The sequence below is a fragment of the Cnephaeus nilssonii genome (genome assembly GCF_951640355.1).
Source record: "Cnephaeus nilssonii genome assembly, chromosome: 14".
Lineage (NCBI taxonomy): Eukaryota > Metazoa > Chordata > Mammalia > Chiroptera > Vespertilionidae > Cnephaeus > Cnephaeus nilssonii.
The window spans coordinates 26,413,973-26,440,080 of NC_137085.1; the positions used below are offsets into that span (position 1 = coordinate 26,413,973).

General features: G+C 45.5%; 1 protein-coding gene across 1 annotated transcript in view; it reads left to right on the forward strand.

Moving 5' to 3' along the window:
- Positions 1 to 26,108, forward strand: part of GABBR2 (gamma-aminobutyric acid type B receptor subunit 2) — a 315,641-nt gene that overhangs the window by 258,897 nt on the left and 30,636 nt on the right. The window contains exon 13 of the mRNA XM_079789934.1: positions 4,998 to 5,120. Within this exon, the coding sequence (XP_079646060.1) occupies positions 4,998 to 5,120 (123 nt within the window). The remainder of the gene's footprint in view (positions 1 to 4,997; positions 5,121 to 26,108) is intronic.

The window sequence follows — 26,108 nt, forward strand, 5'->3', positions numbered from 1 at the left end:
CTCCAAGACACAAGATGGTTGCCCCATGTGGTCAAAGATGGCTGCCCCCATGTGGACACAAGATGTCCACCACAAGATGGCTGGCAGGGGAGGGCAGTTGGGGGAGACCCAGGCCTGCAGGGGAGGGTAGTTGGGGGGACCAGGCCTGCAGGGGAGGGCAGTTGGGGGGGGACCAGGCCTGCAGGGGAGGGCAGTTGGGGGGGACCAGGCCTGCAGGGGAGGGAAGTTGGGGGGGACCAGGCCTGCAGGGAAGGGAAGTTGTGGGCGATCAGGCAAGCAGGGAGGGCAGTTAGGGGTTACCGGGCTGGCAGAGGAGGGCACTTGGGGGAGACCAGGTCAGCAGGGGATGGCAGTTGAGGGGGAACAGGCCTGCAGGGGAGGGCAGTTAGGGGCAATCGGGCAGGCCTGGGAGCAGTTAGGTATTGGTCAAGCTGGCAGTGGAGTGGTTAGGGGGTGATCAGGCTGGCAGGCAGAAGTGGTTAGGGGCAATCAGGAAGAGGCAGGCGAGCGGTTGGGAGCCAGCAGTCCTGGATTGTGAGAGGGATGTCCGACCGCCCGTTTAGGCCCGATCCCAGTTGTCCCATAACTAAACGGGCGGTCGGACATCCCTCAAGGGGTCCCAGATTGGAGAGCGTGCAGGCTGGGCTGAGGGACAACCCCCCCCCCCCCCGACCCTGTGCATGAATTTCATGCACCGGGCCTCTAGTGTAATAATAATAGCTGACATCTGTTGAACAATAACTGTAAGCAAAGCTCTAGTAATCTAATGTGGTTTGTGTAGTTATTATGCCCATTTTGTAGATGAGGAAACTGGCTCAGAGAGATTAAGAAACTTACTCAAGATTATATAGGTAGTTGTAAGATGAAACTCAGATCTGGTTCCAGAGCCTGGTGCTTACTCATTCCTGAGTGCCTTCGCTCCCATCTCAGTCAGTGAGGATGGAGCACTTGTAACTTGCTAGCCTCAGAAAGAGAAAGGAGTGTGATAGCATCAATGTGCAGTGATATAACAGAGAGAAGAGGAAGCTGAAGAATAAGGAAGTCAGAGAAGCTGAGGGGAGACTTGAGAGTTGGCCTTGCCTAATGTGAGGATTCTTTGGTGCTCAGGCTTTGTATGGTCAGGTCAGTGCTATTTTTAAATTTAAAATTTTATATCTCTTTTTTAAAGGCTATTTTAAATCACCTCTCCTTGACCTTCTGTTGTGTATATGTGTGAGTATTTATCAAATTATTCACAATCAATCTCCCTCCCTATCATGCATGTTCCATGTGGATGGGATATTTATGTTTTGCCCATCCCTGTGCCTAAAATAGCTCACTCAGAGTAGGCACTAAGGTTTTTCTGCAATTAATAAATGAAATGTAGCTTAAATCCATTCAGTCACAAACACTGTTCAAGTGCCAGGCTTTGGAAACGGTGTCAAAAGGAAATGAGACCTGTCCTTCCTCTTATTCTCAGAATCTTCCAACCATGGATCCATCAGTGTGATCATTAGCCCTGGGTCTAGTAGAGCTGAGGTGCAATATCACATTTTGCCCCTCGATGTCACTGTCAGGCACATAAACAGAATTGCTAATTGTCAAAACCCAAGTAATGGTAGCCAAGTAACACATAGCTGCCATTTGTTGAGCATCTTCTCTGTGCCAGACACTGTAACTAGGTGCTTTCAACATATCTCATTTTAGTCTTATACCATCTCTGCAGCTTAGGGCTCAGTAATCCCAGTTTTAGAGGCAGAAATGAGCCCAAGATCACATTTGTCAAGAGCTGGCATTAGAATGAGATCTTCTAAATTCAAAGCCCATGTTCTTCCCTTGGCACCATACTTAAAGGTAATACGTGAGCCTCCCTACTCTCTTCGTCCCTCTGCTCCTTGCCATTTTATAGATGAGAAGTGCAGAATGAGAGGAAGTGATTTGCCCAGAATCACACAGGGAGCAAGAGATGCAGCCACAAATGCTGTCAGTGCTAAATCCAGGTCCACCTAATCTCAAATCCTGTTTTCTCTCTGCCCTGTGCCACCTCAAACTTCATACTTGAGCCTTAAATTTGGGAAGACTTTATCATATTTATCAAAGGAAAGTTCTGGTCCTCATCTTTGAAGGACAGCTGTGCCACATGGATGCCTTCCCATTCAGGCAGCCGTGGAAGAGGTGCTGCATCCACTCTGAAGGGAGGTCTCCTCCCCTTGCAGGTGACTCCTTCAGTGTGCCCCCCTCCCCCATGTCTCTCAGCTCTTTCCCTTCAATGTGCCACTTCTTGTCCAGTGTATACTGTGCAGTCCCAACAGGCCCAAGGTTTTGTGTGCTGGAGTATAAGGTGTTCCACACTTCTGTACCTTATGGACACTTGGGAAGAGAGCAGGAGAAAAATGGCACAACTGAGGAAGTTCAAGGTTCTTATTGCCTCCTGGAAGTAAGACTATGGGAAGAGTAGTAGGCCTTTAGTCTCATGGGAAAGCCATGGCAGAGAAGATGGGACCTGGAGGTGCTGGCACTTACTATTGGGGAAAATTTGGGGAGGGGGAGAGGACTGAGAGGCTAAAGCCAGATGGACAGGAGAATGCCCAGAGTTTGTGGCCTCGGCATCCTCTTGTCCATCCTGGCAGCCAGTGCTCTGCATCTTGCCTCCTCCCTGCTCACCAGGACAACTACCCTAGCTTCTAATTGGTCTCCCCTACCGCAGGCTTCCGCCTCCAGTCCACCCCTCAGTACTGCAGACTGCTCCTATAACACTGATGCTTAAAGATGCTCAAACCTCCAGTGGACCCTTGTGAGGCCCCATTATGTCACGCAAGCTCACCCCCTCCACCTAGCCCTGTCTCCAGCTATCCCCCACCCACCCCACTCATGCCCCGCCACAAACAAAGCCTGAAGTGTGAAAAACACAACTCAGCCACAGAGTAGGGAATAGTTAAGCAGCAATGAAGTGCACTTACTTGTGGAGTGGTCAGACCAAGCTTGGGAAAGGCTTGAATGCCAAGCAAAAGAGCTTGGCTGAATTTATCCTGTGCTTGATGGGGAGTCACAGGAGACTCTGGAACCAGGGTGACATGACGTGGTCCTCCCTCAGCTGCCATCCATGAAGCTCCTCTGTGATGTTGCAGTGCTGCCTCCATTGCCTGACGTTCCCTCCTCCCCAGCCCCCAGTGGCCCCCAGCTTCTCCTCTGTGAATCCACTTCCTCTCCTCCAACACCCTCTTGTAATCATCCATGACAAGTCTGTCTCTCCTGCCGACCCTGGAGGGCAGCTCCGGGGTCTGTCCATCTCTGTGTCACCAGTGCCCAGCACAGGGCCTGGCACTGAGTGAGTGCTTGGGGCATGTTTTCTTAGAGCATCATCCATCAGCCAGTGCTTATTGAGTACTTTTTCTCTGACAGGCTCAGACAGATGCTAAGAATGGGGCAATTAGCAAAAATCAAACTGTACAGAGCTCACAATGTAGTAGGATGACAGACATGAATCAAATTATCACAAATATAGTGTGAAGTGGCTACTTGTGGGGACATCAGGGTAGGAGGGTGCCAGCAGAAAGGTTGGGGAAAGACCTTTGAGGGGTCAGGCACAGCGTGGGCAAATGCCCGGGGACTCAAACCGCCCTGGGTGAGCATCAACCTGCGAGCCTGTCCTCTGAGCCCTAAGCTCCTCAGGCATTTCTTCCTTTTGGCCCAACTTCTCAAGGCTGTCAGGGAGTTGCTTAGCTTCCCAGAGGGCAAAGGTTAGCTGGGTTTATGAAAAGCATCAGCGGTTCCTTAGATGCTTCTGGAAAATCTCAAGGAGGGGGCTTTGCCAGCGCCCACCCCAGGTAAAGTGGTTTTGGTAGATTGGATCTCTTCAGCAATAACTCAGAGATACTTTCTTCCTGTTCTTTTCATGGTTCAGCTGCAGAGAGGCCCCTTGAGTTTCTATTTCTCCTTTAAAAATGGCTTTAATCATTAAAAGCCAGACCTGGTGATATATCTTAAGCTTCTGCCTCAGCTTTGTTGATTTTTCTATCATCTTTTCTAGAACTACTTCTTCACATTAGCTTTTATTGGAGGTGGGGGTGGTACGCAAACATGCAATGAGTGAAACACAAGTTAGCTTTGGCACTGACAGTGTTTGTCCCCAGGCCAATCCCTATCAAACGGCCAGAAAGTGGGGTGGGAATTTCACAGTGCAATAAAGATATCAAAGGCTGCAAAGATGGATGGAAGTTATATTTCTTCTTTTTATATTCCTTCATCTCAGTTCAATCCATCAAACTCCCTACTGCGTGCCAGGCCCTGCTAGGTACTGAGGGTACACAAATAAATGTTAACTGAGAAGGGCAGACGTGTATACAACTTAATATAATGTTGAGTTGGTGCTGTAAATATTGGAGGGTATGGACTCTGGAGATAGGAGAAACGTGGTTCAAATCTGGGTTTCACCTCTTAGAAGCAGTATTACTCTGAGCAAATTACTTAACCCCGCTCTAGCCTCAGTTTCTTCATCCATAAAATGGAAAAAACAGTGTGTGTATTTATATATGAGATTGATGTATGTAAAGGCAGATTGTTCTTAGTGCTATTACTACTCCTAATGAAATATCTGAACAGTGCTGTAGAAGTAATTAGTTCTGCTGTGGGAGTGAGAGGGGGCTTCATGGAGGAGATAACAATGGATCTGGGTCTTTAAGATTATTAGGAGTTTGCCAGACCAAAAGAAAAGAGTGTTTTGGACAAAAGAACCAGCCCCTAAATACGAGTAGGAGGTGAACATCACAGCAGGGCCACAGACTAGGAGTTGTCAGGCTTAACTAAGTGCAGCGTGTGTGTAAGCCAGGCCACGCTCGGGAAGGACCTTGAATGTCCAGCAGGGAGCTTGGCTGGTTTATCCTGTGAATGGTGGAGTCTCAGGAGATTCTCCCACTGAAGGTGACCCGATTCCGTCACGCTCTGACCCAGCCCCTCACTTCTCTCTGGGAAGTTCTCTGTCTCACATGCACTGCGTTCTGCTCTCGCCCTCTCTGCAGATCATCAAGGACCAGAAACTGCTTGTGATCGTCGGGGGCATGCTGCTGATTGACCTGTGCATCCTGATTTGCTGGCAGGCTGTGGATCCCCTGAGAAGGACGGTGGAGAAGTACAGCATGGAGGTAAGCGCAGGCACCAGCAGGAGGGAGGCCTGCGGGACGCTGCTCCCAGACACACGGGGACAGAGGCAGCCCGTCTACTCGGCTGCCCACAGTACACTCCTTGAGAAGAAATCAAGATTGTCACGGGGAAATCATCACAGGTCCACATGGGCCCACATCCTCTATCAGGAACACCTCATTATTTCTGCTTTCCTCCATTTGAGATGAACATTATTTCAGGAAGGCCAGATAGATGGTCTTCACTCCTGGGGGCGGTGGTGAAAGAATTTGTCTAGGTATATTGATATATGCAGAATTAAGGGGAAATGTTGGGCCGCTGATATGAATATATTTTCTACACATTGTAGAAATCTCCATTTATATGATCTACTGGTCCAGAAATTACATTGCATTGTTATTCTCATCTTTAAAATCAGTTCTCTAACAAGTGCTCCTAGGGAATAAGCATGCTGAGAGCTCCTTTGAGTTACTATATGGTTTTCAAAGTGATAAACAATAGACTTCTTTCCCACATTTGATATCAGAAATTTGTTTGTAAAAATAAAGAACCTTACATAAAAGTACTGTTAAACATATATTGGAATAGTCTTGCATTCAGCCGTGCCCTTCATTCAGTGATCTTCCCAGGATGCTCAAGATTAGGGAAGTTCAAGATTAGGGAAGCGTATTTTTGTTGATTTTCTCTGGAACAGTTAAAGATGCCCTAGGTAGAGAACCATCTGCGCAGGGTGTGCTGTGTGCTGTGATTTCTCTATGGAGTAGGAAATTCTGATGAGAAAACTGGAATTTTTTTCATTTCTCCTACTGCATGGTTAGGGAAATTTTTTTGTGGCTTTCAGTGTGACTTCTTAAACTAACCTGGAAACCGTTGTTTTATGCATTGGGGCCAGAAGCTTTTATCCTTCTGGACAAGAAGGTTTTCTAGCAAAGAAGATGCCCAGCATCGTTTGTCTGGAGACAGACAGGGTTTGCTCAGCACAGTGAGAAATTATGCAGTTAGAGTGGTGGCCGAGGATGCAGTTTCTAACAGCGTGGATTTAGGAGGGAGATTTAGGGCTGTGAGCCTTCGTCTCGTTGCCTAAGGTGTACATCCTGGGAGGAAGCAGACCTGACAGACCCAGACAGATCCAAGACTGACTGTGCCCATGGATCAAGGGGCAGGAGCTCAGCTGAGGTCACCTGGGTAGCAGGCTGTTTCCAGAAGGGAGGTGCTATCTGGTCACCATTCATCCCCACAGGTGGCAAAGGAGCAGTCCTGCCCCCCCAACCCACCCCGAGGGAATTCCTCATCCACCACCTGCTGGGCAGTGTGATCCCATTTTATCGATGAGGAAACAGCCTGGCCGGCATGGCTCAGTGATTGAGCGTCAATCTATGAACCAGGAGATCACAGCTCAATTCCCAGTCAGGGCACATGCCCAGGTTGCTGGCTTGATCCCCAGAGGGGGATGTGGGGGAAGCAGCTGATCAATGATTCTCTCTCATCATTGATGTTTCTATCTCCCTCTCCCTCTCCCTTCCTCTCTGAAATCAATAAAAATATTTTTTATATGATGAGGAAACAAACCCAGAGAGGCTATATAATTTCACCAAGATTACTCAGCACGTTAGTGGCAACACCACTGACTACCCTCTCATCCACTACCCTACCCTGCCTTTCAACACATGACAGCACTTTGCATTTTTAGGGGTCTTCATAGACCTTTGGTCATTGGCCACAGATCTGTGAAGCAAGTAGGACAGGGGAGTGTTGCCACATTCTGCAGATGAGGACTAAAATTACAATCATGGGCCGACAGGAAAGAAAGAGAAGGAAGAGAGGCCAGTCAAAGAGCCCTAGGGAAGACCTGGAGTGGGGCAGGTGGACGAAAACAGATACGGCTGGCTTGATGCTGAGCCCAAGGGCAAGCGAGGACATGGGGCACGGCTACCTTCTCTAAGGTTAAGGTGGGGCCTGGGCATTCACTAGGGGTCCCCAGGCTCTGGCTGTGGTGGGGAGAGGCTGTGGAGCTGGAGTCAGCCTGAGTCAGCAGACTCCGGAAATGGATCTAAGAAGCCTGTCCCCCTGGACCTTTTCAAGGCGGTCAGCCTTGCGCAGTCCGATTCATATAAGTGATGGTTTGCTGTCATCGTCTTCCCTTTCTCCCTTCCTTTCTGTAATAAGTCCTGCTGCTCTCAAGCTCTGTGCATAGAACCCTAGCCCTTGCCAGACCTTCCAGAGCAATGGTTCTCAAACTGAGGAGCTGTGGGCTGCCGTGGAAGTGCCTCTCTGTGTAGAGAGAAAACTGGGTCTGGGACAGGGGAGGGTCCCACCTGGGGCATCCAGACCTTCCCAGGCCCGGCTGGAGGAGAGCCAGCTCTGGCTCTCAACTCAGATGCCCTGTCTCCCGCCAGTTATCTGCTGAGATTTCTCTCTGAACCTTTTCTGGCCTGCTCCTCTTTTTCTCTTATTTTAGGGTTGCCTTGTCACTCTGTTGCCATAGTAGCAGAACTCTTTGATTTGTTGAACCACAGGCCTGTCGATTTATTGTTGTTTATCCACCAAACAGCGCTAAGCTGTCATTTGTTTTCTGTCAGACCCTTGTCTGTCAGACACAGTGTGATGATTGAGCAGCATGCCCAGGGGATGAGGAGTCCAAAATTCTCCTCGCAGGACTGTTTTTTCTAGGACCTCCAACAAGAGAGAAAGTCTACACTTGGGGGAGAGGTGATCAGAGATCTTTGTGGTCTGTTCCCTCTTCCCCTCGCCTGCCTCAGATGCCTTAGATTGTTCTGAATACTCTGAACACATCAGGATTCCACTCACAGCCCTTGCTCTGTGTTTCATTTTCAAGCCTGTGCCCATGCTTACCCCTTCTGGAACCTTCTCTGACAAGTAAATGAACTTCAGTTCCAGGCCCCTGTGTTACCACCAGATTTACAAGCCTGCCTTTCCCTACTCCCATCCCTAGCATCCTGAACATTCCTCTGTGGGGACATTTCACATGCTGTTCATCTGTGCTGAGTGCATCCCTGACTCACCCCACCCACCCTTGCTGGACCACCAGCTTCTCCAGGGCGGGGAAACTTCTGAGCAATCTCCCTCACTGCCCAGCCCAGCACCCCACACACATCTTCCATCTTCCACTGGGGAGATCCAGGTGAGCATAGCAGCCATAGCCTTCGATTTTATGTTGCCCACAGGCTAGTGGGTGCTGATAGACATGCAAACAAATAATAATAATTATTTTAGATTGCATAGGTTCTGATTCAAAAGAAAAAAACAGAATGAAGGGTTTGAGAATAACAGGGAGAACCCATGGAGGCGATTCTCCCAGTGAGAGTGCATGCAAGGATCCAAAGGATGAAAATCGGATTCTGAAGTCCTGTTAGAGGCCTCCCAGTGCCACATCCTCATTCATTGTCATGCCATAAACATTTACATAGCTTCTGTTATGTGCCAGGTATATTTTCTCTCAGTCTATGTCTTGTCTTTTCATTCTTTTAACATTGTCTTTTGCAGAGCAGAAATTTTTTTATTTTAATAAAGTCCAACTTATCAATAATTTATTTCATGGATCATGCTTTTGCTGTTGCATCTAAAAATTCATTGCCAAACCCAAGGTCACCTAGATTGCCTGCTGTTATCTTCTAGAAGTTTTACAGTTTTGCATTTTACATTTAGGTTTCTAATCCATTTTGAGTTAATTTTTGTGAAATGTGCAAGGTCAGTGTCTAGATTCATTTTTATTCACAAAAATGCCTAGTTGTTCCAGCATTGTTTCTTGAAAATACTCCCTTTCTCTACTCCCTTTGCATCTTTGTCATTGGTCAGTTAACTGTATCTGTGTGGGTCTCTTTCTGGGCTCTTTATTCTGTTTCATTGGTTTACTTGCCTGTTCTTTCACTAATACCACTCTGTCTTGATTGCTATAGTTTTATACTAAGTGTTGAAGTTGAATAGTGTCAAAGTTCTCTGACTTTGTTCTTCAATGTTTTGCTAGCTGTTCTATTGCCCCTCCATCTAAACTTTAGAATCAGCTTGTTGATATCCACAAAGTAACTTGCTTTGTTACTGGGATTGCATTGAATCTCCATAGACCACGCTGGGAAGAACGGACATCTCAACAATATGGAGTCTTCCTATCCGTGAACATAGAATATCCTTCCATTTATATAGATCTACTTTGATTTCTTTCATCAGAGTTTTGTAGATTTCCTCATATAGATCTTATGCATATTTTGTTAGATTTATACCTAAGTAATTTTGGTTTTGATGCTAATATAAATAGTATTGTTTAAGTCCAAATTCCAATTGCTCCTTTCTGGTATATAGAAAAGCAATCAACTTTTGTATGTTAAGCTAGGGTTCTACAACCTCATTGTAATTGCTTATTACTTCCAGGAGGGTTTTTTGTTGATTCTTTGGGACTTCCTACTTAGACAATCAGGTCATCTGCAAGCAGTTTTATTTCTTCCTTCCCAGTCTGTATACCTTTTATTTCCTTTCTTGTCTTATGTTTGTATTAGCTGGAACTCCCAGTATAATGTTAAATAGGAGTTATGAGAGGGGGCATCCTCACCTTGTTCCCAGTTTTAGGGAAAGCATCTAATTTCTCTCTATTAAGCATGAAATATAAAATAGTTCTGCTGGCCAAACCTTTGGGGAAGTGACAGGGAAGGCAGATGATGCAGACAGAGCAGAGTTGTTAGGGACCATGTGTGCTAAGCAGAGAAGTTAAAACTTCGAAGTTAAAGACAATTAATCAGGAAGGTGACATGATCAGATTTGTCCTGGCTGCAGGGTGAGAACAGATGGGGAGGTGAGGCTGGAGCCCAGAGATGGCTCAGAGATGATCTTTGGCGACTCAAAGCAGGGTAGTTGCAATGGAACAAAAAGAAGTAGGTGGATTTGAGAGATATTAAGTAAGCAAAGTAAGCAGACATGACAAAGCTTGGTGATTGATTGACTCCAAGGGGCAGGATCATGGAGACAGCAAGGACAATGCCCAGATCTCTGGCTGGTTGGTGGATGGTGGATCTCTTCAATGAGGCAGGGTGCAGAATGAGAAGTGGATTCATTTCTTAGCGGAGGAGCTTGGAAGGTTGTGTGCAGGGTCCTAAAACACAACGGAGCAGTTTGTCCAGTAGATAGAGACTTGGGGGAGGGGCACATTGAGGATGGGAGCTGAGGGAATGAGTGTGGTCCCCAGAGAGTGGTACAGTAAGAAGTGAAGATGTCCTCACTGGAGCCCTGGGAACCACTAAGTGGTGATGGGAACAGGAGGAGAAGCCAGGAAGGGGACTTCAAAGTGGTGGTCAGAAAGGAAGGGGGTAGCCAGAAGAGAGAGCCACCCGTGGGCGCGGGCACAGAAGAGAGCAATCCATGCATAGGGGAAATTTGAAGAAGGAAGGAGAAGTCTCCAGGGACAAATGTCCTAGTCCTAGACCAAGGTGAGGACTGACTGGTGCCCCACCCATGACTTGGCCCCTTGCTCGTGCTTGGTGCTCCTTTGTTGCATCTCAGTCTTGCCTTCATCTGCTTTACAGTCTGATAGGAATATTGGCTGTTTCTGTACTCCAGATATAGCAGGTGTGGATAAATCTGCCAAGTATGTTTAAAAGATTTTAAAATGTTATTTGTATTGTTGGAAAAAAGGAAAAAATTCTCCCATTTTGAACACCTACTCGACTAGTGGCTATGGGAGTAGGTATGGGACATACAGGTCTGGAGTTCAGGGAGAGGTGTGGGCTGGAGATGGGAACTTGGATACAGACAACATAGAGATGAGATTGAAAGCCTTGGATGAGCGCACCAGTGGGAGCGGGGACAGTGGTGAAACAGATGGAGGAGAGAAGAGGACCAAGGACATTCCCTCAACCACACATGCCAGTGTTTGGAGATGGAGGAGGTAGGAGGGAAACAGCAAAGAAGACCTGTAGGGAGAGCCACGGAGATAAGAAGAAAATCAGATAAGTTTGGTTTCTAGGAAGCCAAAGGAAGAAAGTTTCAAAGAGAACGTTTTGATGAAGTGTGTCAAATGCTGTTTTTAGATCAAGTAAGATGAAAACCAAGAATTGACACTGTGTATGTGTATGCATACACACACACACCCATCTGGGACATTTTTTTCTTTTAAGAAAAATAATTTGAGTTAATTTCCCCAAAAGTAAAAGCAGTGCATACTGATGGTGTGAAGACAGCCTGTGAATCTAGGTGGAAGGGTGGTTTGTTTTGTTCCCAAGCCTTCCTTCTATACTAGGTCACCACCAACACCTCCACTTGGCCATTCTGAATGGTTTTGAAACAGAGAGGAAATGGTGGACAGCACTCAAGGTCACTGAACATTGACACCCAGGAGAGCCACAGGGCAGCCACTGAGGCCGCACCCTGAGGCCGCCTGCACTCCCTGAGGCCTTCGCCATCTGCTTCCCAGGCAAGTGGCAAAAGAGATGGGATTACGTGCAGTGCAGTCACCCACGGGAGCCATGTGTGTGGCGTTCGCTTGTGGAAATGGCGGAAGGCTGTCTCCACAGGCTACTAAGCAGCTCCGCCAAGAATCCCCTGCATTCTGGGTTCTGTGGCTTTCTGGATATTTGGTCAGTGATCAAGTTGAGGGCAGTTTGGGAGAGGGGAATATTTCAAACTTCCCTCTATATTCCGTACTTTTACCAACCTTTTTTGTGGAAACCAATGGGGGAGTTTGGAAGTCATGGATTACATTTGGCTTTGAAACTGGTGGCTTATTCCACTTGTTTCTATGGAAACAGATATTGGAAGAGGCAAATACATAGTTTTAAATAAGTTTAACTCTTATTTTCTACCTCCCTCTACAGTTGCTCTAAAAAATCCTAAAGCAGACACTTTCTAGAAACATCTGGTATCTTCATAAAGCTTGTCCAAGCCCCATGTTGCTCTATTCATTTGGAAATAAAATGACATCAGAATGACTAGGGTGAGCTGAAGATCAGGATCCTCTCTGCTCTGTGGGCTGCTCACAGGCAGCCTGGTGGCCCAAGGTTTGGATGCTAAGGGTCACATTCCAAATGATGGGTCATCACTACCCGTCCTTGACAGTGGGACAAGTCTTTGTCATTCATAGTCACCCACAAGGTATTAGATGGCCAAGCTGGGGCCCCAGCCAATTGCAGACCAAGTTCCTGTTAGCTGAGGGCCTCCTGGGTTAGCTGGCCTTCTCTCAGGAAAGGGCTGTGTTATCTGAGACTCTGATCTTATCATTCTCCTATTTAAAATTCTCCCCATTTGTCAGAGGGGGGGGGGGAATAAAATAAAATAATAAAATAAAATTCTCCCTATCTGCTAGAGGAGGAAGCCCACACTCAGCGGTTCAGCAGGCCCTCAAGGATCTGGCCCCATTTCCCTCCCAGCCTCATCCCAGCTATTGGCACTTCACAGCATCATGCTCTCCCTTACTCCATGCCTCAGTACGTGCTACCCTCTCCACCCAGAATGCTCTCCTCCCCCTCCTCCCCCCACCCCCATATGCTAACTTCATGTGAAAAATTCCTGCTTGACCTTCAGGCAGAGCTCAGAAGCATCTTTTCCAGGAGCCTTTGGACCAGCAGCTCCTTGGGTGCCTCTGCCCAGGCCCCATCTCACGCTGTTGCCCCTTTTCTGCTCACACCACTGGTAATTATCTGCCTGTGTACCTGGCCCCCCAGTTCATGACCTCCTCAGAGGCCAAGGCCATCTGTGTGTCCCCAGCACCCACTGGCAGGGCCTGGCTCAGATTAAGTGCTTGGTAAATATTTATTGAATAAATTGTCCCCTCCACCTGGAATTCTCTCCCCATGCCACCATATGTCCAACTTCAACCCATCTGTCTGGGCCCATTAAGCCAGATTCTCCAAGAAATGTCTTTGCCGAGTCACAATTTAATTTAATATTACACCCTCACCTTTTATCAAGGGCCCATTTATGGGGCTAAAGCTGTCAGTTGAAGAATGATTCAGCATCTTCTATAAAGGACTGTTGTTCAATGTGTGACTTAGTGCCCCTGAGCTAAAGGGCCACAGGATAGATCCTAGCAGAATTTAGCACCAGGAAATGGGCTGTGCTCTCCCCATGAACTTGTGTCTACTTCCTTCCTTCAATCGGGCAATTGTAATTCAATAAGCCACTCTCTTTTCTTTTTAACCTTGGCTGCCAGAAAGTTGGAGCCAAATTCAACACTCTGGGCAATGACCATCTTATCTTAGGTTCCTGGAGGATTATCTCTTGTACTGATCATTTGTGTTTATTTCTCTAACTGTCCTGCATGTTTGGGCTTTTACTGTGTGCTGCCTTGGGCCCTTTGGGAGAGGGAGCAAGATGTAAATTGCAGATGAAGTTATTAAAATGAGAACATTAGGTGCGATTTAATTGGAATGATATGCCAGAGAGACATTTTAAGGATGTCCACAGACATTGGCCTTCTGGCTCGGGTCCTGGCTCAGCCCGGGCTGTGGTCAGCTGTGGATCATTATGGACAGAAGGCCTCCGCCAGCCACAGCCGAGTTTCTGGAACACCTCGTGTCAGAGGCATATTAGATTCGTGAGTGATTGAGTTTTATTTCATGTTCCTTGATGGCATCCCTTGTGCCTTCGGGATGCACTTGGGCTCCAGAGACCCCTCAGGACACAAAACAAAAGTCACAGCACCACCATGGGCACCAAGGGGACAGCCCTGAAGTGGGAAACTCTGGTCTCACCTGTTTGGTGCTCTCCAGGGGATGCGCTGTTTACTAGAAATTCTCAAGTCCATGGAGCAGACAGCTGGGAAACTGTCTGCGATCCTGGCATCTTCTGACCACTGTGTGTCCTGGTAAAGCCGTTCCAGTTGTTGAGCAAAGACGGCCCTTAAATTTTGATGATTTTTCCACGCATCCACATGAGCAGAAACATAGGCTATGGCACCCACAATACGTTTCCTCTTTTTTGGTGGGGGAATTCCAACCAAAGTACCTCTTTGTAGATGATGTGTCAACCGGGCACTCCTTCAGCACTTAAGTGGCCGCCATACTCAGGCTCCCTTTAGGACAGCAGTCTGATGGGCAAGATTAGACACACACAGAGTGGCATCTTCTCTATGGCATGTGCCTGCAGACAGACTCTTGGTTTTAAGTTTGAGTTACTGTGCTGAGGTACTGGCCTTCCTTTTCTAAAATATGAACTAGGATGGAATTCAGACTTAATGGGTGAAAAAGTGAGTGAGAATATGTATTAGTCAGACTGTGCTAGGTTTTACTGTGATAACAACAACAAAAGATGAGCAACTCAATGGATTAAAACAATAAAGATTCTTTATTCATCATAACACTTGTCCATGGAGGGTCAAATATAGCTTGTCCATAGCCTTTTAAGTCCAGGATATAGCTGGTGGAGCACCTTCTGGGATGGGTTTGGTAGTAGGGGAAAAGAGTGCATGACTTTTAGAGTTTCCACTCTAAAGTGTCACATGTCATTTCCACTCATATTTCCACTCATGGCCAGAACATGTTAACTCTCCATGCATGAGTTCAGTGGGGCAGGCAGGAACAGTCCTACCATATGCCGAGAGGGGAGAGAAAAGCAGATATTGATGTCCAGCCATAACAACTACTGTAGTCAAGTCCATCCAACTTCCTATCGCTGTCACAAACATCGCCCTATCCACTAGAAAGTGAGTTTCATCAGAACATGGAAAGAGGGGCGGTTGTAGTTTATTTACTGCTGTATCCCCAGCACCTGAAAAAGTGCCTGGCACATAGTACACACTCAATAAATAATATTAGTTGAATACCTGAATGAATCCAGCCTTAAAGCCATCTTATGGGGTATTCTCTGAGTTCTGTCCTAGTCCTACAGACTTTACTGCCAAATCCTATCCTAATCCATCACTCTGCCCATCTCCACTGCTACCCCTGAGGGCCAAAGTACCACCATCTCTCATCACCTGGCATCCAGAAGGGGGCACTCTGAGCCAAAGCCACAGTTGGCACACAATGGACAAGAGGTAGGATGAGAATAAACAACCACCTTTATTGTTTAAGCCACTGAGTTGTTTATTGTTGTTATTACCAAAACTTTATAAGCAGGCTCTTGTTCCCACTCATTGCCCCACCCAATCCATTCTCACATGGCAGAGGAATCTTTTTTTAGATATAATTCACATACCATAAAATTCAATTTTAAAATGTATAATACAGTGGTTTTAGTACATTCATAACGCTGTAGAGCCATCCACTCTGTCTAATTCCATAAAAGTTTATCACCCCGAAAAGAAACCCTGTTTATTTTACCCATGAATCCCCATTTCCCCTTCCTTCCAGCCCCTGGCAAACACAAACCTACTTTATGTCTCTGTGGATGGATATTTCATATCAATGGAATCATAGAATATGTGGGGCTTTTTTGTGTCTAGCTTCTTTCAGTTATCAGAATGTTTTTAAAGTTCCTCCACATAGTAGCATATATCAGTTATTCATTCCTTTTTGTGGCTGAGTAATGTTCCCTTATATTGATACTAGAGGCCTAGTGCACAAAATTTGTGCACTCAGAGGGGTCCCTCAGCCTGGCCTGCACCCTCTCGCAGTCCGGGAGCCCTTGGGAGATGTCTGATTGCCGTGGAAGCAGGAGAGGCTCCCGCCACTGCCGCTGCACTCACCAGCCATGAGCCCGGCTTCTGGCTGAACAGGGCTCCCCGCTGTGGGAGCACACTGACCACCAGGGGGCAGCTCCTACGTTGAGCGTCTGCCCCCTGGTGGTCAGTGCACGTCATAGCCACTGGTCTTTCTGCCGTTCAGTCGATTTGCATATTAGTCTTTTATTATATAGGATACCACATTTTGTTTATCCATTCATCAGTTGATGGATATTTGGGTTTTTGAATTCCACTACTTTTTGAATTCCACTACTATTAAGAATGCTGTTATGGGCATTCATAACAAGTTTTGTGTGAATATATATTTTCCATTCTCTTGGGAGTGTGTGTGTGTGTGTGTGTGTGTGTGTGTGTGTACAACTGCCTATTCACATGGTAACTCTGTTTAACATTTTTAAGAACTACTAAACAGTGCCACAGTGGCTGCAAAATTCTTCATTCCCACCAGCAATGTATAAGGATTCCAATGACTCTACATTGTCACCAACTCTTGTTATTTATCTGCCTTTTTTATTATAACCATACTGCCGATGTGAGGTGGTATCTCATTGTGGTTTTGATGAGAATGACTATCAAATGACTAATGACATGGAGTATCTTTTCATGTGCTTATTGGCCATTTGTATATCTTCCTTGGAGAAATGTCTTTTCAAGTCCTGTTTTTAATTGAATTGTTTGTCTTTTTGTTGTTGAGTTATAAGTGCTCTTTATATATTCTGGATATTATACCCTTGTCAGATACATGATTTGCAAATATTTTCTCCCATTCTGAGTTGTCTTTTCACTTTCTCAATAGTATCCAGTGATATACACAAAATTAATTTTGATGAAGTTCAAAATTTATCTATTTTTATATTTATATTTTTTATCTATTTACCTATATTTTCTTTGGTTGTTTGTGCTTAGGTATCATAGCTAAGTAACCATTACCTGATCCAGGTTATGAAGATTTATTACACTTGAGTTTTCTTCTGAGTTATATAACATTAGCTCTTATATTTAGGTGTTGGATGTATTTTTAGTTAATTTTTGTATATGGTGTAAGGTAGTGGTACAAATTAATTCATTTGTATGTAGATATCTAGTTGCCCAAGCACCATTTGTTGAAAAGAGTATTCTTTCCTCATTGACTACTCTTCTAATGCCTATTGAAAATCAATTGAGCATTGATATATGGTTTATTTCTGGCCTCCCAATTCTATTCCATCAATCCATATGCCTGTCCTGATGCCAGTACCACACTGTTTTAATGACTGTAGCTATGGTAAGCTTCGAAATTGGGAAGTGTGTGTCTTCCAACTTAGTTCTTTTACAATATTGCTTTGGCTATTCAGGGTCCCTTGAAATTCCAGATGAATTATAGAATCAGTTTTTCCATGTCTGCAAAAAGGCAGTGGGATTTTCTTAGGGACTGCACTGAATTTGTATATCAATTTGGGGAAAATTACTGTTAACAATATTAACAAGTCTTAACTGGCCTCTGATATTCTGTCTTACCTCACCCTGTTTCTTCATCACATCATTTGTCCCTGGTGGTCTCGCCTGTTTTCTGTCTTCCTCCACTACAATGTGAGCTCCATGAAATAGGGCCTTGTATTTCTTGCTCAGTGCCTCATCCCTAGCATGGGGTCTGGCAGGCACGTAGTAGGTGCTCCATAGATGTTGCTTGAATAGACAAGTGAATGATGAGCAAATGAACAAGCTTCCATAACATGACTCTTATCAGCATTGACCACCTCTGTCCAGGTGATGCAGTTGCCCAGCAGCTGACTTAAATTATTGGATGAATATGTTGAGTCTGAAAAGAAAATTAAATAATATTTTAAAAAGAGGAAGGCTTTTAAATGATTTTAAAGATAGTTTAGATTTGTGGTTCTTAATCCTGGCTGTATCAGTCAGAGAGATCTTTTTTAAAATACTGGTACTCAGGTCACACACACACACACATTTTGATTTAATTGCTTTGGAAAGAGGCCTGAACATTGGGATTTTTTAGAAGTTGCCATGAGTTCTAGTGTGCAGCCAAGGTTGAAACTGTCTGGACTAGACCTCCACCAATCTCAAGGAAGGGCCTAGGACTGCAGTTAGGATACCAAAGTTAGAAACAGATTCAGGACAATCCATGTAAGGCTAAAGTATAAGAGAAGAAAAGCCTGAATCCAGGAAACCTGAAGTCCACATGGTGTCTTCCCAACCCTCACCCCCACCCCAGCTGGAGAACGTGATGGTGACAAATGACATGCAAACTCAGAGAGAGGGCCACCTGGCAGGGTTCATGTGTGCGACCCTACAGAGCTTAATGAGCCCCCAGTGTCATGTTTTTCTGAAAACCCTTAAATCATCATTTGAATAATTATCTCCCAGAGGAAGACAGAGAGCAAGGAATAGGAAAGAAGGAAAAACTACAAGATCTCTATTTCTGCAGCATTGTTCATTGCAGGGAGGAGGTAGAGGGTGAGCAAGTCCAGACCAGAACTTTAGGCAAGTTAACACAACTGCCCTGCAGTTGCAGGAAGCCACCAACCACAGAAACCACAAAGGGCCAGGGAAACACAGTGTCCAGGCACCTCAGCACCCACAGTGGCTCAAAATGGAACCACTAGCCTCTTGGTGAGATGTTCATTATTTTCTGCCATTGGAGTTTCTCCATAAAGAGCCGGTGGATTCAACTCCAAATACTGAGTCATTTTGACCTTGACATAGGACAGAATACTTACCATGACCCAAAGATGCTCAATTCAGTTTAGAGGACACTGATAGAACTTGTGGGCCCCTCCTAAGAGCTCAGGAGACAGCAATCATCTCGGGGCTGCCCAATTCTTAGTGCCCAGCCCCCACTCCCCTGTCCTCCAGACTGGAACCCTCACCCCAGGTCTGCCCCACTTGGGTACAGGTACTCAACAGTTGGCAAACACATACTGTAATAACAAGAGTGCCTCACATTTCTGCAGCAGGCAGTTTACAAAGCACGTTGACATCCCCACTTTAGAGAGGAGGAAACTAAGGCTGGAGAGGTGAACTCACAGGCCTGAGATGACCTGGCTACAGTTGGTACTGTCCCCAGCCAGGCCATGTGGTGTTAATAACTGGGGATCTGTTCAGCTGGGACTGGTCTATTGGCCTATTCATACTTCCTGCTTCTTCCACATCAGTTCTGTGTTCTACTTGGTGTTTTTTTTTTAAAGAAACATTCTCTTCATTGATGCTTTCAAAATTATTAGCCTCCATTAAGTGTAGATGTTTAACCCTCTTTCACATCTGTGATTATCTGGTTGCTATTGCATAAGAGTGAAACACATGCCGAAACCGGTTTGGCTCAGTGGATAGAGCGTCGGCCTTCGGACTGAAAGGTCCCAGGTTCGATTCCCGTCAAGGGCATGTACCTTGGTTGCGGGCACATCCCCAGTGGGGGTTGTGCAGGAGGCAGCTGATCGATGTCTCTCTCTCATCGATGTTTCTAACTCTCTATCCCTCTCTCTTTCTCTCTGTAAAAAATCAATAAAATATATTTTAAAAAAAAAGAGTGAAACACTTATGAGCAGATATTCAAACCTAGCAAATTATATCTGAGAGCATTATGCCCCAGTCCAGCCTCATCCTCAGTAGCCATCTGCTCAGCCTCTATCCAGAGTTCCAAAGACACTGTGTAGTCTTGGTAACAATAATAGCAATAGCTTTTGTTAAGGGCATACTGTGTGCTAGGCACTGTTCCATGTGCCTTACCTTGTCAATTCAGTCCTCACAACAACCCCATGCAGTAGTTACCATTTTTATCTTCAGTCTATAGATGAGGAAACTGAGGCACAGAGGGGTTAAATAGCATGCCCATAGTCACACAGCAGGTAAATGGGTAGCATTTATCCCTTACTGGTCAAGCAAATGGACTCTGGAGTTAGGCTTAACTTTAAATCCCAGCTCAGCCACTGACTGTGTGAAGTTAGATAAGTGTAGTGGGTTGAATTGTGAGCCCCCAAAAGATATACCCACATCCTTAACCCTAGAACCTGTGACTATGATCTTGCATAGTAAAAGGGTCTTTGCAGATGTAATTAAAAATTTTGGACGAAATTATGCTGGATTACTTCAATTGGCCCTAAACTTAATGAAGAGTGTTCTTACAAGAAGAAGAAGTAGAGAAGATACAGGCACAGAGGAGAAGGTCATGTGAAAATGGAGGCAGAGATCAGAGTGATGCAGCCACAAGCCAAGTTGTGCCTGGAGCCACCAGAAGCTGGATGAGGCCCAGGATTCTCTCCCAGTGCTTCAGAGGGAGCACAGCCCTGTGGCACCTTGATTTCAGACCTCTGGCCTCCAGGACTATGCAAGAATAAATGTCCATTGTTGTAAGCCACCCAGTTTGAGGATAGTTGTTATAGCAACCCTAGGAAACTAATAGAGTAGGTGACTTCACTTCTGAGGGCCACAGTTTCTTCATCCACAATATGGATCTAGATATTAATAATACCCACCTTATAGGTCTTTGGGGAGAATTAGAAAGGACAGTGCCTATAAAGGACTTGCCCTGTGCCCAGTGTGTCAAGGGTGCTCAACGAATGTCAGCTGTTACCTGAAGCATCATTTATTATCTGGCCCTCGGCCACCCTGCTTCTGAGTTTTCTCAGAGCTAGTCCTTCATCTTGCTATTTTCCTGTATCTGGCTCCTTGTCACTGGGCCCCTGAGACCAGACCAGCATGGTCGTGGCTCAGGAATCTCAAAGGAATCGAATCTGACTCCCAGACACAAGCTGCAGACCCCACGCTGAGCCATTATCGCCAGAGCTGCCAGAGCGAGACTATGAACATCCACGCATGGTGTTTTCATATTTCACCCAAGAAGTCATTTACATGAGTCACACACAGAAGGCTCAGAGAATTCAATCGAGAAAGGTAACTCCAGGCTGGAGTGAGTTCTGCCAACGGGTATGGAGGATTTTCCTATGTCTGCTCATCTCTTTCTTTCTTATCTGCGTCTTACAGCAGACAGGAAGCTGGCTGACGAGAGATTGCGTGTTCATACCAATTATTAAAAATATATGGCAGGCTTCTGGAAATACATTCCCATGCCAAGGAAATGGAATGTGTTCACCAGCCAGGCTCCTGCACTGTGAGCTTTGGAAGAATGATGGGGTAGCCATAAACACTACAATCTAAAATTTTGATCCATATCTGCCACCTCCTAGCTGTGTGACCTTGGGTGAGTGACTCACCCTCTCTGAGCCCCAGTGCCCATAAGGAATTACCCATTCCTCCCTCATAGGCTTACCATGAGCATTAACTGGGACACACAGGACTTTAATCATTGTGACTTCCGTTCCCACTCCCTGACTCAGAACTTCCTGACTCCATAAGGAAATTTAAAAACTACCTTGCCAGCCTCCCAGGGAGGTCTTAAAGAACAGTGGTGCATGTGGGGTAGGTTTACACCTTCTAATGCACATTCACCTACTCCACTTCTTTAATCCTCACAATCAACTTCATCAGAGAGAGTTTTGTTCCCATTTGGCAGGTGAGTACAGAGTCAGTGATGGGTTCTAGAGCACACAGGTAGCATGAGCCCCAGGGGCGGGGCTATGGTGCCCTGTTGGTGAGACAGGCAGAGGCCTAAGGCCCAGGGCGCAGGGCAAGTGGACATGTTGATGAGAGAGGCACTGTAGCCCCATGACTATGCAGCTTCCGCCTGAGGGCCCAGGAGCTGGAAGATGGCCAAGGAGGAGGGGGAAGAGAAGGAGCCTCCAAGAAGCGTCACTGTTGGTCTCTTAATAATCACTTGTCTGTGTAACTAGTGTTGACTCAGAATTTCAGAACTTGAAAGGAATTAAGAAATCACCCAAACAGATCCCTCATTTCTCTGATAGGGAAACTGAGGCACAGACTCAACCAAAATCCCAGAGCCTAGGACTATGAATGAGCTACCATCTTTCACCTTCCTCAGATGCCTGCTCCAACTTCCTGCTCTTCTCGAAACACCCCAGGAACCAGACACAGGAGAAACAACATGATGGGACTCGAGTTTGATCTGCCTTTCTTAATGAAAACTTTGAAACATTTTCTGAATTTTTATGTTATCAGGAAGCTTTTCCTTGGGTGGATTGCCATGGGGGGATAATAGTGGTAACAGCTGACCCTATTGGAGCCATTCACTCGGGCCAGGCGCTGGCCTAGGGTCTTTACACATATCTGTCCATTCAGTCCTCAAAACTATGAAGAGGTACTATGTTTAGCCCCATTCTACAGATGACAACAATGAGGTTAAATAGTTGCTGCAGGTCCCAAGTGGCAAAGTTGGAAGTAGAGCACAGGCAGTCTGGCCCCAAGATTGGCACCCTTCACCACCTTGCCTTTGACCATACCACCTGGCACAGGTCTCCCATCCTAGTCTAAGCACCTCCCCACATTCTCAGTGACTGGCTGGCTAACTGATTGCTTGAGCTGATTATTTTGCCAGGCAGAAGGTCGACAGCAAATTCTAGGCCCCAGCCTCAATGGTATTTTTGCAGTAGTCAAGGCCTATTTATTACTCATAGAATATTTTGGGGTCTGTGATGAAAAAGAAATGCAAAACTTCATTTCACTTGCCTGCTACACTGCTCTTTTTTTTTTTTTTAATAGCCCTTTCTTATCAGCCTCCTGGCAGCTTTTGCATTTCCTGTGCATGTTAATTACTTTATTAATTACGTTGATATCTTTGGTTCTGCCCAGCATATCTTGGTGCTTTTTGTTTCCAATGTGCACCCATTCTGCCTTGTTCGTTGGCATATGCATGCCCAGTTTCCATTTCTAAAAGGGATTCTTTGAGCCTCGGTAAACACATGGCTTTCAATTAGTCATGCAATCATCATTCCCATTTTCATCTCAGCCACGTCACTAATAGAGTGTTTTTAACATTCTCCCAAATAGAGGCGCATTGTGTGAAGTTTCTGACATTGTTCCTCAATCCTGTTTTCTCTCCAGGTTACAGCTCAGAGAACCTCACAACTTAGGACTGAGTGATATGATGAACAGGAAGATGTCAGGGGTGGGGAGGGGAGTTGAACCCTGGGGTAGACAGAGAGATGGGGCTTTGTGAGATTAGATTGGAGGCTGATCTAAGACCAAATCCTTGGGAGGGCTTGAATGTTAAGCTGAGAATTTCAGACTTTAACCTAAAAGCCAACATCCTCCCAAAGCATATGACATAGAATATTAATCCTATTGGCTGTCCCAAAATAAAAGGGAATGGGGGGATTCCATGATCCAAAAGTTTAAGAAATCCCAGAAAGTACACATCTGCCTCTTAGGCTTTAGCAAGTTAAAGGCTCTGAAAAGTCCTGTAGTTTAATACTTTAATTAAAATTTTTAATTAGCATTTCCAAAATTTCTTTGACCATGGAGCCCTTTCTCACGGTGCATGTTTACATTGACATATTCTGACAGTAATTTAGTAAGTGCTGCTGGAGGGGACAAGGAGGCTTGGTGGATTTTGAGCAGGAGGGAGCATGCTTAGAGTCTGTGTTAGAAAGGTGGCTCTGGCAGGCGATCCAAGTGGGGGAGACTGGAGGCAGGGGGAGAAATGAGGCAGGCTCTAAACAGTTCAAACAAAATGAAATAAGGATCTAAACCAAAGTTTCAAATGTTTCAATGTTTTCTTTCCATTTTATTTCAAGCTGTATTGTTGTCTTAAAATTGGAAAATCAGTGTTGCTATAATAAATCAGAACACAAGGATTTTACTCAGGCATAAAATCTGAATGAGAAAAGCAGTCTGTGCAATCTTTCATCTTCAAAGGAAGCGTTTAGCCCAACAGGGTGTTGGAACACAATAGCCATCTGTTTCTGCAAATCACCAGAGTTCATAGAGGCGTTCCAATCAGATAGACCCAGAGTCGGGTCCCAGGTCCATACCTTAATGGCTCAGCACAAGCGGCTTCACTTCTCTGTGTCTTCATTTTCCCATGCAGTAAAGAAAAAGAATAATCCTTTTCTCATAGCTTCAAGGATTGCATGAGGTGATATGTGCAAATTCCTTAGCACAATGCCTGACATGTGATAACATACAAACAGATGTAATTGCCTTTCTATATCCTTCTATATTAGTCAGGATAGGCTGGGCTAAGCTGCGTTAATAAAGAACCCCTAAATCTCGGCGACAAAATGCATCAAAGGCCTATTTCTCTCTCACACAAAGTCCGCTTGTAAATCCAGGTGGCCTCCAGGGGAGCCCTCTTCCATGAGGCAGCTCAGTGATCTGGGCCCAAACATGAGGCCGCACACAGATCTCTTGACAGCTCTTCTAAGCTTCAGCCCACGGGGTCTAATGCCATTTCCTTCCATAGCCCATTGGCCAGAATTAGTCATGTGACTCCTAACTGTAAAGAAGCTGAGAATTGTGGGTGAACAGAGGGGATGTCAGGGAAGCACCAGCCTCTGCCACTCCTTCATTCCCTTTGGTCAGTCCACCGAACCTCTCTGAGCCTCAGTTCCCTCATCTGTAAAATAGGCTGATACTTCTGTCCTACCTTGCATGGGATTGTTGTGGGCTTATGTGATTATGTATGTGGAAAATGCTAAGTTAACGTTAGAGATGATTATATGCTTACTTTTAGTTGTGCCAAAGCTGTGTCACATCTTTGGTTCATAGGAAAAATATACAACTTCAATTCTTCTTAAATATACATTCCTGTTCCTGTTTTTTTTAAAGATTTTTAAATTAATTTTTAGAGAGAAAGAGTAAGGAAGATGGAGAAAGAGAAATAAACATCACATGAGAGTGAAACATAGATCAGCTACTTCCTGCTTGCCCCCTACCAGGGATCGAGCCCACAACTGGGCATGTGCCCTGACCCGGAATCAAACCAGCAACCTTTCGGTGCGCAGATGATGCCCAACCAACTGAGTCACCCGGCCAGTGCTCTACATTCCTGTTCTTATTCCCCAACCCTGTCTTGTCTCTGGATTGCCCACTTCCCCTGCCCTGCTAATTTGAGTCTTTTTAATTTAATTTTATTTATTTATTTATTTTGGTGAGATTATTATGACCACGCACCAGTAGCCTTTAGTAGTCTATTTTTGTTTTGTTTTGTTTTTGTTTCTTTAAAAATCTTTGTTGTTGAAAGTATTACATATGTCCCCTTTTTTTCCTCCCATTGACCCCTTATAGCCTGTCCCTACCCTCTGCCCCAGGCCTCCACCACCCCATTGTCTGTGTCCATGGATATATATATATATATATATATATATATATATATATATATATATATATATACACACACACACATACATACACACACACACACAAATTCTTTGGTTGATCTCTTCCCATCCATCCACCCATGCCCACCTTCTGAGATTCGACAGTCTGTTCCCTGCTTCTATGTCTCTAGATCTATTTTGTTCAACAGTTTATTCTGTTCATTAGATTCCACATATGAGTGAGATCATGTGATACTTGTCTTTCTCTGACTGGCTTATTTCGCTTAGCATAATGCTCTCCAGGGTGGCCTGTTTTGGGATTGCCCACTTGATGAAACACCCTGCTTGGAAAAGGAGACCCTAAAGTGTCATAAGGGGTGACAGGGCCACCAGGGCATTTCTCCTGGGCAGCAGAGAGAACTCTCGGGGGTTCTGCTTCACAGGATATATGGTTCTTAGATCCCTAAGGAACACCAGGTGTGTGTGTGTGTGTGTGTGTGTGTGTGTGTGTGTGTGTGTGTCCCAAGCACCAGTATTCCGGGTGCATAGGGCTCTAGGCATGGGAGGGGACACCACTCTTGTCCTATTCAGATCCCCTTGGAGACCAGGGGGAGAAAGTGTGGCCAGGATGGAAAAAGAATAAGAAATGTGCCATGTAGGAAAGAGTGATGCCAACCCAGCAAAGAAAAGACTCAAAAGGGCACAATCCCTGTCTCTAAGCTTCAGAGGGGCTGTCCTGGGGCCAAGGGAGGAGCAGGGCCCAGAAGGCAGAGCTGGGACCTGGGGGAAGTTCTGGTGATACAGATTTCAGCTTAGGATGAGGAAAAGAACATATCCCAAAATGAACTGGGCTTCCTTAGGACCTAGTGAGTCTCATCACCAGAGGTGTGCAAAGAAAGGTTGGACGAGCTCTTAGCAGGGTCTGCACACTGAGGAAGGGAAGGGAAAAACACTTGAGTGAGTGTCTTCAAGCCCGAAAGGTCTGTAATTTCACAAAATAGAATAATTGAATGGTATGACCTCAAAAGACACTATATATATTTATATTTATATATTTGTTCTTAATGGATGTGTGTGAGATGAGTTGAGAACAGCTTTGAAGTTATAATGAATTGGAGCATCATGTTCACCCTGGGAACTTCATCACTGGTGCAGAAGAGAAAGCACTGGCAGGGGACAAGGAAACTGGCCCAGATATA